Below are 14,048 nucleotides of genomic sequence, written 5' to 3' on the forward strand. Positions count from 1 at the left end.
CAGCTTACCGTAAATATCATCACATACACGTGGCCTGTCCTGTTCTGTGAACAGTCATGCGTAAAAAAAAATACTGAGTGGAATTTAATGTGTGTCTATAGTAAAGACTTTGTATTTTATAACTATAGTAAAATATAGTTTCTGATTTTGGTAAAGAGTAACATTAATTAGACATGTCATAATTATCATCATCTGTCGATTCCGTCATATTCCTGCTTTAAATGACTCTAAGATTCTATTCTGTATCTATGGTATGTTATTAGTTTTATATTATAATTTAAAACAAACAAAATTCTAAGTAAAGAACCTTTTTTTAAAATACAAGCCATTGTAATTAATTCTTTCCAGAAATTACCCTACCTATATATTATTTTTTCTCTAAACCTAGAAATTCTTTTAAAAAGTAAGGGAATCGTAACGTTGGAATTACGAATAGTGACAAGATTTCTCCTGTATAGCTTACTAATATTATAAATGCGAAAGTTTGTTAGCATAGATGAATAGATGGATGGATGTTACTCTTTCACGAAAAATCTACTGAATTGATTTTGATAAAACTTTACAGTAGGTAATACAGCCCATACACGAGAATAACACATAGGCTACAAATTTTATGCAAGTGAAAACTGCGGGTACGGCTAGTATAATAACTTAAAGTGATAAACGTTAATATGATAGAAGGTGGATGGGATATAATCCACTATAAATATAATGTAGACCGATCTCTCTATAAGAGATATGTAAAAGAGGGCCGTCAACTTACCGTCTTGTGGAAGTCTTGAAGTATATATACAGCTAAGATCATCAGTTACCAAATAATAATTAAAAAGAAGGAACAAATGTGTATATTTCATTAAATAAAACAATTTAGCGTTACAAATAAATATGTTGCTCGCTTGCTTGCGATAAGACCGCCTTTTGTACATCTACATATATGTATCTCTTGTCTGTATAATTCTTGTTTAAAATATTTGGTGCAATAAAGAGATTACAAATAAGTAAATAAATATATTTATACTCTCATTAATAATTATAAAATTAAAGATAAAATTGTTTACTTTTAATGCATTCCATTACAATTAGAATAAGTTGTAACAACCAAACAATACTTCACTCGTGTGAAATGAATACTTAGGTAGTTCCAATTGAGAACTGATAATTGTTATAATTGTGTAAATATAATTGGTACGTTGATAATAAATAATTTGTGAAGACACTGCTTACAATACAATACATTTTTTTTTATTTACAATTGTATTTATTACTTTAATTTTATCTTTTTGCTATCATTATTTAACCGAATCACTGATAACATCTTGTCATATAAGCTGTTCCAAACGTCAATCGTTAGCTGTTTGAAATCGACATATTTGTAAAATTGCCTATCCACATAAGAACATACATATGTAATGACGACCGGATATTTATATTTTCTGTTACAATAACGAGTTACAAAACGTGTAGGATCAGAATGGATAAATGGATGATAAATCGAATAGGAAGGGAATGGCAATCAATGAGTACCCGTTAGCAACATACCGTATCAGATCGATCTCCAAGTGGTCCCTTGGATACAATATTGGTTAAATCCTGGTGAATTTACCTTGACTAATGTATGAGGTAAGTTAGTGGCAAAAGTAGTGGCATATACAATATATACAGCACAAATCATAGATACTAGCATTCTAGACGTTTCTTACAACATCATTTCTTGAAGTAAAAACAGGTGAAACTTAATGTATTCTTAATCACCACACAAAGTAATGTGTAATGAAAGGTTTAGTACTCGTATATATTTTCTTATTAATTAGGTTGAAGAATGCCAAATGGTGTAATGACAATTGGAAACGCACTCGGCAAGAATAGTTAAGAGATACAGGTTGTTGTCTTGTCACATTCAGCTGTTGGAAATTAAATATTTAAACCTTAAATTGAATAAGGTTCAATTAAGCACGGTACGTGTACGTTTGTTATGTTAATATAATACGTATATTATCTATAGCTTCACTATTGTCTATGTACAAGTTCGTCCGGGTGACACCTGCGTACACAACGCAATAATGACATAATACGGAAACGGTATTTGGAGCGCTCGAATTGTTGGCCACGGGCGCATTCGGAATCACGTCCTAGTTGTTAGACCTAGTCCGACCCACATACTTCACGCAATGAACCTTTAATTAGACGGTGTATTATTGTATGTTCCTATGCTATATGTCTTTATTACGTAATGTTGTATTAGATTTATATATTCTCCGCATAACCGTTTACATTTCAGACAGGGCCTGTTACGTTTCAGTTTGCCAAATCTAGACGTTTTCGATAACTTTATTTCATTAACACCTGGGAATACGTCGACTATCGCTGCATAGGCTATATGGTAAACATTACACTTAGCAGACATGAAGTATTATACTAGATAAGTGTTACGTTGATGCAGTATTTGTTGTGTATTGTATTTTTAGCTGTCTCCCTGCTATCTGTCTTACATAGTAAGTATAGAAAACCGAGTACATATATGCAAATTACCTTCTATCCTATTGTTTCTTTAAAAAACGATATTCTAGGATGCCTTAGTATACAATTAGCAAATGCTAAAACGTATATATATCCTAGATTTGTAACTAATATTCATATCACTATTAAGTTAAGAGACTAGACTCTTAACTCTAGTCTGAGTGTGTTGCATTTAAGTAGGTGAATACTGAATAATTGGCATTCTTGTTCATCCTCGCACCTCAATGCTTTCTCTTAGACTTCGTGAAAGTACTCAAAGCTCTTATAAACACACGTGTTATGTGATTTTCACTCACATTAAAAGACCACAATTCACCTTTTTGCCCATTAACGCTTCTAGGTACCACAACGGCAATGTCGCTATTTATCACTGCCCATCCTTAAATAACTATCATAGTTAGGAGTTTTGCTGCTCTACCTAACTAAATCTGCATGTATACATACAGTACACATTCAATTTATTTAACCATAGATAAAGTTTCATGTCGACACCTGTATTTATTTAATGTTCATAATTTCGCACAAATTACATCAAAACTAACAAAGATTACAAAAATAACATTAGGAGAATTCAGGGCACCATTAAAACATTCACAGCAGTGTTTTATTGAAACGTAAATCCGAATAAACATTTCGTAAACCGCAATACAATTGTATGTCAAATTGCATTAGTATAAATTTATAACTGAAAATTAAAAGTAGGTACAGCCCGTAGATCAAAGACCGCGCTTTAACCTTCGCGGAAGATTTATTAAAAATAAACACTTGCGTTGCGCGGAATTGGGGGTTTACGGTTTGATGGGATAATAAAAGTGTTCATTCTGACACGAATCTGGTGTTTATTATTTGGGACAAATGTGACCCGCCGCCCGTAACCCTACACCGCACCGTCTGTCGACTGACACCACTCCTCTTGTTTGATCTACTGAGAGCTTTTTAAACTTTTTATGTCATAGTTTAGTGCGCTTTAGGCGCCTTTATTGCTGAGTAAACAACTCGGTATTATTTGTCACAGCCGCACATCACAACGAATCTTTCCTTTTTGACACCCGCTCATTACAATATTTGTTTTACTTTTGATGAGAAGCACACATACAATTTAAAAATAATGTCTTCACATTAATAACACCCACAGAGGAAATTTACAATTACAAAAATAATGAAGATCAATTGTTTACAGATACAAACTGCTCTTTGCTCTGTGTGGAAGTTTTTTAAATGTAATCAACAACCACCGAAAGATTCGATAAAGTAAACAAACAAAATAAAGGGCTATGATTTCATTTGTATTTTAGTTCGTGATGCTTATAATCGTTGATACGTTGTTGATGTTTCAAGAAGAGTTGTTTTGTTAAAAAGCACAGTCGGATCTGTATAGCAGCCGATGTTCCGACACATTAGGAAAATAGACAGCCCATAATGTTGTAGGCAAGGAACGAGCTTATGCAATACAGACATTAACTAAAAATTAGAACACGAGAAAAAATAAATGATTCACTTTAGAGCAGAATAAAATCTAAATTTTCTAACAATTTTTAATATTAATATTCCTATTTGTAGTTTGACTTCCAGGTATGATTAAAACTCATAGTGAAGTTTAATTTTGTGTCATAATTTTCAATATTTCTTATTTGTTACCTTGCCTTTGGCGAAACTACCTTTTCTAAGTATTTATTATTTTATACGTTGAAGCAGATAATAAAGAGTAGATCATTTATTTACATTTTATTTAATTTTAATAAAATCTCTATTATCTCTGCGAATAAATTGCCATGACTGTGGAATTAGAACACGACTGAACCTGTTCTACTCCCACTTGTCTTCGTTATTTTAACAAAAGACATGCTTGTTATATTGTAACAGTATTTAATAAGCATTTATTATTAAGACAACTGAAATAATTTAAATAAAAATGAAATGACAATATGAAAAATAACAGCTTTAATATTTTTAAGACGGATGATAAATGTTCGTCCATTACGCTAAGTATAAAACATAAAATTATGTATTTGATAAAATACCATCATCATAAATTATATTCAATACATCGTATTGGTTCTCTCTCGCTTTGCATTAGCTGGCGTTAAGCGGTTGGATTTTTAAATAAACATTTTTAATGATCGGCCCGCGCCTGCGCTGCCAGGTGTACGCAGACGGTGCGCCCCCTTACGTCCCACCTCCCTTAACGTTTATACCTAAATCTTTTGTTCCTAAAACAGTAACCCACTTATTCGAAGAATTCTAGTTTTCATTCAGTTCAACATAATGCATAAGTGTTTGTGATGAAATACATATGTTTCGAATGTTTAATCCTGTTAGGTAGGTACTCATTTGAATTTCACTATTGTTGAAATTTGTATGTATAAAATTCTGGATAATGAAATGATTTATCATATAATATTAATGATATTTTCTTTGCCATTATTTATATTTACATTATAATTAAACCATTTATAATATGGAACTAGATTCATAATTTTATATACTTTGGTGTAAATATCATTATAGAACACAAAAATGGACGTGACTATTGAATTAGTTGCAAATAGATAGAATATTATACTTATGTGATATTATTATCAAGTGAATATGTTCAGTTCAATAGGAATAATAAATGATAAAAAAATTACTTACATACTTGCGTAAGAACTTTCTGACCGGATGGCAGATAAAATATTAGTAGGTTATCTTATTGAACTATACGTATTATTATAAAATTAGGAAGACTTTAATTATTTTTGGAAGAATGGGTTTATTACCTAGTAAGCCCTAAGATTAATTGCATGTAATTATAAATTACTTACTGTCATCACCAATGGATTAAACCTGGTCTTCGACTGGTTTAATACATTATCCTCAAATACTAAAATGGATTTTTATCAGTCCTAAATGACTATGGTCCCTCTGCAAAGATAATTACTTCTCTATAGACTATCTATAAAGAGTTCCACTTTTCTGAGTCGTGCTATTTCATATTAATATCAGGAAAAACCACCACTTACCACCAGGTAAAATAAATACTTGTTATTCAATCGTATACTAGACGAAGACTAGACAACGAAAAATATTTGTTTTAGCATGTGATGGATCAAAACAGAGGATACTTTCTCATCCGGTAATGCTTTTTCGCGAGTTATAGTTTATATAAGAAAATTCCACGCCGATGAAGTCACAGGCTTTCGTCAGCAGCATAACGTAAGAGTAAAAATTATTTTTTTAGTGTAATTTATTCCATACTGATACATTTTTTACATGATTAATGTAGGAGCTACATGTATTAAAACTGAGCGTTAGGGCTTAGTGGTTTGCTGACTTACGTCGAAAGGCAGTGAGTTCGAATCTGACCGACACAAAAAATCTTTATTTTTGCGACTGATTTTCCGTGATAGAACGTTGTTTAATAAGAACAGCATAATACAATAAATGTAGGTAATTTGCCCAATGCCACAATGGATTCAAATATAGTCAATGAAATATTAGCATGTCAAGTGTTGCGTTTACTATAATTTGAACAATTAACAATACCTCTAACTATCCTATCTGGTATCAATCGTGAAGGTATTTTCATTATTCGGTAGCAACACGGAATGAAAAGCCTGTCTAGTAAAGCAATTGAAAAAATGGGTATGAAATGAGAGAGAGATTGAGATTTTTCTTTCCTCTTCTTCGATTGAAGCTTCAGTTTAAAATAAATTAAAGAATAACAAGAGGCAACAAATATCACATGTGCGCAATATCAAAAATATACCTACATACATATGGATACATAGTTGACTTTACATCAACAACACCATGTTGCCATTGCGGAAAACTAGAGGTCATATCTCCATTCTCTATTTTCACAACCCTTCAATCGAAACATATCGTACAAACCAAGTTTGGCTGCAAAAATAATTTAGACTATACGACAATCAGTTGTAAAATATGTTATTTAATAATAACATATTTTACAACTGATACGAAATTTATGCAATGACTATTGACAAATTCATGAATACTGTTTCTAATGAATCGACGTGCGAAACAATGAAATATTGGAATGTAGAGGTGTTGATGATGCAACGGTTAACAATAACTTTGTAATTCGTAGTATTGTTTTGGTGTTAGAGGCGCCGATATATCTTTGGGCTACAGACGTTTATCTAAGTTGTGATCCATCAATGTGAAGTCACGTGGGCGCTCCAGTGCCCTCTAGTCTTGTAATCGTTTAACCGTATTAATATTATAACATATCTAGCGACTAACTTCGGCTTTGCACGGGTAGCTTGTATCTATGTGACGGAAATCGTATTATACCTACATATAAAATATCCGGAAGATAATCTCGAAAATTTGTTAAAGCCGTAACTAAATCCGTTGCAAGATTTGGAAAAAGTAAGTATTCGGAGAAATAGACGAAAATAAACTTTGCTTTGTACTATTTATGGATCATGAGAATTGTATGAAAAGTATCGTTCAATTTTCATGGTTTCTTAATTTCTTGTACCTCCGACTCCAACAGTTCATCATCATCTCAGCCCGGAAGACGCCCACTGCTGGACAAAGGCCTCCCCCAAAGATCTCCACGACGATCGGTCCTGCGCTGCTCGCATCCAATGCCATCCAGCGTACTCCTCAATTATCAAAGAAAAATTTTAAGATAACTTTACGAATAAAAACAATGAAGAAATAATACAATAACAAATAAAATGACAAATAACCAATTTTATTTCTTTAGAAAAAGGAACGTGTGGCTTAAATTATGTCTTAAATAGCACATGAAAATATTTGTATTTTATTACAAATACGAACTCTCGACTCGGGATTTAATTTTATCGTCTATCTGCATTTATAAACAAAAACGGATTTAGAGACGCGATCGGCAACAATAGGCCTACTGAAATTTTCTCACGAATTCAATTTTTTTTTTGTAAATTAAATACAATCCTATTTCTAACTAATCTGAACTGGAACTAAACCAAATTCAAAACATTTACTTATTTATGGCCTGTAATAGGTGTCTGCGTGATATAATATATTTAAAATAGATATTATAGGTACCTAATACGATACTGGAAACAGTAGTGGGTAGATATTTGTTATTCGGGGTGCAATTAGTTTTGAAATATTATGTTACCCCAGTATGTTATCAATTTCAATAAAGTAGAATAATTACATTGTCATATTTGTAGGCCAATTGGTGATCACAAATTTACTTGAACTTTCCGATTCGCATAATTGGAGACAAGCAGTAATTAACATTATATACTAGCTGTACCTGTGGTTTCACCCACATGAAATTTATATCCTATTTGTTATTTTAATGTATAAGCTACATTATTGTTAAGCTTCATTAAACTCATAGTAAGGACAATGGTCTTATGATTGAGATGGAAGATAACCTTAAAAGAAATCTACATTACAGCATTTAAGTAGATGCATTTTGTTTTACTGAAGCTGTAAAATAAGGAATTAAGACAATACGTATAATATTTACTTTATAAAAATAATGTAGTAGAAAAAAAGATATTTATCTAAGTAAATATTACATATATATATCTATATAACGGTAGAATAGGAAAGTAACTATTCAAAAATGCTTATGTATAAATAGATTTATATTCGGAATGAAATACAGACAAGAAGAATAAGCAAGTAACTTGCTTGTTTCTCTTTTAAACTTTACATTTTAAAGATTTCATATGAATAGGTAGAAACTTTTAGGTATATAGCTCTTGTAAATAAATTATTAAATCAATAATAAAAACAGTTAGTAAATAAATAGTTATATGAGTAACAAAGTATTGTATACAACAAAGTAGTAGTTGACTTAATTAATATCTAACAAACAAATGATTATGTTTATATTTCAATAAGGATTTGCCTCAGGTACTCTCTAGCTACCTGAAATAATATTTTTAGCTCTACCGCACAGGAAGTGTAACATACCTACTGCTAAAAAATAGCATTTAGAATTATAATTTTCGTTAAAATTGCTTATCCCATTTAATAGTAATAATTAACCTTACCTACATACTAGATACGGTATTTTAATATTACCTCTTATTTCTTAACCTCGACAATTTTTCACAACATAATTCTTGTCATTAAAGCACATCGAGACTTATCTCAGTATGCAACCTCGAATGCATATTTGTAAACATTCCATTCCTTAATCATCGGTCAGAGAGATAACCATAGAGAGATCTCGATTCCCTATAAGTCGCGAGACATGAACTATTGTTGAGTAGTGCCGCTGTAGCACTAACCACTCCAGCAGTTCTACTCTGGAGTCAAATGTCTATATAGATTTTAATTTTCAACGTTTGACTTTCAAAATATCAGTACAAAAATTGTACTGTTCATTTGAAATGTTGTTTTGCAGCTGTTTTGTTGTTTGCAGCAGTTTACGCTGGCTGATAAGATCAGCATGATGAAGTCAGGTCAGTTAGCCCATCGTGACAAATTGGTACATTGATGGGCTATATGGGTCATTAGTCCAAATTACTAGTAAATCCCTTCCCTCCACAATTAGTGCATTGCTAGTTCATTCAAGAGTGTAACGAATGTAACGAGACGAGAGCACTAAGAACACTATATGATCGCAAATATTTTACTGAATAATATAAAACAAAACAATTACTATACTAAAGTCATATAATATATAAGATAAATGGTTTCCAACACCAGTGGTATTTGTTTCGGAAGTATTTTCCAGAGTAGATAGACTGCCAGATCGCAATCGGGAGGCTTCGTAACCATCACATTTCAATACAGTCACAACCGTAATGAAAAGATCGTTAACAACGGTTCCCGTTACACGAATGCCCACTGATTATGCAATACTCTGCAATCCAAGAATATGGATATTGTTACACGCCCCACACAATATCCGATCGTAAATCCATATTATCGTGTTCATAATGGAACTATAAATATTTACGGTTTATATTTGAGTAACAGCGCCACTTGATTGGTGTTCACGAGCGCTTTAAGTTCATTTACAAATTGAATTGTCCGTAAAATGTTAGGCATCTACGCGATAAAGTTATGGAAATGGGTGTTCTGATTGTTTAATTCTAAAAGAATGGATTAGAAATTTCATTACATTTTACCATCCATATTTAATGGATACATAATTAGTGTATGTTTCGGTATTTGGGCAATCTCCTACAAATTATCGAAATTTTTCGTAATCTTTATCTAAACACTTTTACAGATTACAAGTACCAACTTTTGTACTTTAACATTAAACTTATATGCCCAACCCTTCTAGTTCACTGTAAATTATGCTAATGTTTTGAAGAGAAAATAAATATTATTATTATAACATTGCAGTTAATAGTTAAATCACTCGAATACGAATACCATGTATTTTTATCAGAAACACAATACCAATCTGTGTGATCCCTATAAACAATAGAATTCTTGCTGCTGTTTATTCTCCTGCCGTGACAGCCAGCCACGACCACTAGTGCTGTGACTAGCGACAAAATTTAGTGACGTGCTAATTTGAGTCGATAGAAACATTAATCTTGACCTGGAAACATAAAATTTTGAGTCAGTAAAAAATAACTCACTATGGAATATATCTAAAAGTAAATACATATTAAGTAGCAATATTACCACGATTTTCCTGTGAATAATATGCGATGGTTACTAACTCTTAGTTTATTTAATTTCCGAATATCAATCGAAACCAACTTTATACAATTGTTATTTAACATCATTTGTAACTGTTTTATGTTACATATATTACCTTTCTAAAACAGACATTTGGAGTCAAACTAAATTCGATGTTTACATTATATGTAGGTACAACTAGTAGGTACGTAGAATAACCTAGTATACTTTTCTCTATTTTAGTTTGTAGAACTCGAGCACGTGTAACGGTTTGCTTGCAATGTAATACAAGTTTAATGAGAATGACAAAGTTCAATTAGATTGCAGGAGAGCAAACAACAGTTTATTCTCATATGTTGCACTCAATCATATTCGTTATACGTAGAAATTGGCAATGCAAACACGAAACAACTTTTTACATTTCTACACATGAGATCCAAGTTTAATGAAGCCATACTCACATTCCCTGGCATTGTTTTTAATTTAAAATTATTCTAGGGATTGTTACCGCCAGGACTAAATTTTAATAAATATATTGTTAACTACCTTTGTTAGGTACATATCTATAAAATAAATTAATGTTGATCTATTCAGTTTGCATAGACAGGTATATGTACCTATCTTTTGGAATACAGCTGAGGAGTAAAATAAGTATTGTTAGGTACCTACGTTGTGGTCCACAACGAATTAGTAGTTCCATAAATAATAGGTTAATTGCTGAAACTGTTGTTCATTCAATATTTAGAGAGTGCTGTAGTTCTTTCAAGCTTAATTACTTACATTTATTAGCACTAATTTTGTATGTACCTAAATATAGAATATTCATAATTTGATAGATAAATTTATATTGTAAACGTAAAATATCTATACTTTTCATATTTTACTTTTAATAGGTTTTTTTATGAAATTACAACCACTGTAGTTAACCTAGAAAACACTCCCTCATAACCAATATGTCTCGATCATTGCGTAGTGGCATCGTTGCGCATAGGATGCGATGTTTGTTATTATTGACGTTAAAGATATAAACGTTAAATTTATATCAATAATTCACTTAGGTATAATGATATTATTGATTTATCGTAACGTAACCCCAGGCCACGGCGGAGCGCGGCCACTCTTCACGATAAGGTGGCCAAAATAGCTCCACGGCAAGCATCTCAAACGTTCCAACCAGATAAAGTACGCTCAATCGTCTTATTTTTATTTTATTATTAACCACTTACATAACACTATGAGTGTAAGAGATACATTTAAATTGATCATTTGATTATCGGAATATGTAATCCAGTTTTATGATAAACTGTTTGATCTATTACACGACAATCAATGTACTCTAAGGTACCTACATCGAATTCTCTTAATAGCAATATGCATGAGAAAAGAATGTACTTATTGTAATTACCGCTAATGACTTGCTGAAGCTATTTATTATGGGCGACATATAGCATGTAGTATCTTGGTTTTGTGTGGATAGACTTGCCTGTTATTTCATGACTGATTCTTCTTAAAGATATTTGTCATTAATTGAATTTTCTGTGGTTGCGGGTCAGAATATTTTTCATTTGTTTAATATATTTATTGTGTATAATATATAATTACAACTATAGACTAAACAACAAGGCAAGCGCGAGACCTCGTTTATTACCTAAAGAATACCTCTTTCAATCAACATTGACACAAGCTAATTCACGGGGTACAGATCATCATAATATAAAATAAAAATCATGAATTTTATCTCAACATTCAACAGTTTTTTTTTGTTACAGAGACTACGCGATAATGCAGGCAAAATGGCAAAAGTGAGGGATGACAAAAAATCAGAGGACAAGGAAACATCAAGTACTATAATTATTGCAATTTTTATATTTCTAGCTATGAAATCGTGGTTTCAAATATAAACATCAGTGGGGATAACCGTCATATAACTATTTATCATCTTTATTATTATTATTATTACAATACATACCTCTAATAAAATCATTATGAGGCTATTCGTTTATATTCGTAAGAACGACTGGGCAAAATAGTATTATATTTTTAGAAAAATATGTTGGTAAATGTGGATCAACATATAAACTAAAAAACTGGGTAAACAATACACTACAAAGGCGTAAAAATATTATTTCATTGAGTGAATATTTTCAAAATATCACCTACTATTCTTTTAATAATAAAATATTCTTTTAAAAAAAAAGATGGAGTTGCATAGATGTTGTGTTTATTGATGTCAGTTCTTTATAATAAATACATATAGGCATAGCTAGTCTTATATAATATGTACCTATGTTACTGAACATAGTGTCATTCCTATAATTTGGTACGTATTGTTGCAGTAACATATTTCAATGGCGCATGCGACGACCAGTCATGTGGTGGGATCGAAGAGGTGGCGTGTAGGCCGTACAACAACAACACACAACATTTCTGTCTGTGCACTTCTAATGGGAAGCCCACCGTCAATTATAATTGCCCAAGGAGTACAGGTAATTTATAGCAGCAATACCTTATATTAATTTGGTCCACTCGATTGTGTTCTAAGTAGATTGATGATTTATCTCTTTGTTTAAATAAAATAGGAACAGATAACTTTTCTACCTACTTGCAAACCGATTCTCCTGATTAATGTGAAGCTTTGTTAGGAAATTTCAAATATATATTTCTGTCAGTTTGTCACGAGTTTCTATATTGGTTACAATATACGCTTCAATAACTACTTATATATATTTCAATGATTTTTTTAAGAATAATAATAACAAAAACCAACAACCTATAAAATTCACGGAGCGCCATTCCGGGCGAAGCTAAGCAGAGTTTGTGTTACGGGTACTAGATAACTTATAGAAATACTATTTTTTTTTGTAAATATATATGTAATATGCATAGAAAACTCCTAGGCCAATACAAACAATCGTGGATAAAAATGTTTGCCTTGTTTACGTCTAAAATTACATTCATTGTGCAAGGAATCGAATCCGCGACCTTCGGAAATAAGATGGTGTGCAATAACAAAAATTAATGAAATATTTTTTTTATAAAATCGGTCAAATGCCAAAGCAATGAGAAACATGTTGACGCTTCTTCTCTGTAACATAGCCAGAAATCTCCTATAGTTTAAGGCATAACTGCTAATTCTAAAAACAGAAAAAGTAATGCGGTTATATAGTAACCACCAAAATATTTTTTCCCAAAAGTTGGCATCGCAAAGTCGCTGCTGAGAGCTCTAATATTTTAATTACAAGTTTACTATTTTTTCTTGCAGTGCCAGTAAACCCTAATCCAATTCACAATGTGATCCCACCGCTAGCACGCACGTCGAACGCCTCGGACACCAGATACTCTGCGTCACCACCCACCGCACAGGTAAGCACATCCATCATCATTAAACCAATTCCTTTATCTTCTTATCTATAAAACCAGCCTCCGTAGACAGTCGCATCGCGTAATATTAATTAAGCCATAAATTTTATCGAGCACATATTAGGAAAGAGTAATGTAAATTTTCGTATAGTAAAATATAATTAATAAAGTTATAATGATGATATGCTTAGAGCTGTAAAAACTATAAATTGTTTTTTTAATATATGTAAATACCAACCACTGTTCAATTAAAACAAGCGGTCAAAGTGTAGGTAAAACCTAAACTTTATCTAGTATATAAGTACCTATAACTGAAGTTATAGTCAAACCTCCAACATACTGAAATATTTCTGACGTTAAAAAAAGTATAGATATATTAGTGAGTATAAGTACAGATACCTAAGCCAAAAAAATAAAATCAGATCTAACTCATGGTATTTTTAATTCTATTGTATTATTTTACATATAATATTTGCTGCTTTTTAAAAAGTGGTAAACTTAAACGAATAAAATTTAATACAATATATCATTTTCGATATTATTACGTAGGTTACTTTTACTAGTATTCA

General features: G+C 31.6%; 1 protein-coding gene across 2 annotated transcripts in view; it reads left to right on the forward strand.

Annotated features, from left to right (window-relative positions):
• Nucleotides 1-14,048, forward strand: part of LOC131852667 (tyrosine-protein kinase transmembrane receptor Ror-like) — a 35,217-nt gene that overhangs the window by 15,180 nt on the left and 5,989 nt on the right. For both annotated transcript variants that reach the window (XM_059203377.1, XM_059203378.1), the window contains exons 2-4: nt 11,889-11,961; nt 12,456-12,605; nt 13,382-13,482. In XM_059203377.1, coding sequence (XP_059059360.1) covers nt 11,889-11,961; nt 12,456-12,605; nt 13,382-13,482 — 324 coding nt within the window. The remainder of the gene's footprint in view (nt 1-11,888; nt 11,962-12,455; nt 12,606-13,381; nt 13,483-14,048) is intronic.

Source organism: Achroia grisella, unplaced genomic scaffold (genome assembly GCF_030625045.1).
Source record: "Achroia grisella isolate CSIRO2021 unplaced genomic scaffold, CSIRO_AGI_Agris_v1 utg856, whole genome shotgun sequence".
Taxonomy (NCBI): domain Eukaryota; kingdom Metazoa; phylum Arthropoda; class Insecta; order Lepidoptera; family Pyralidae; genus Achroia; species Achroia grisella.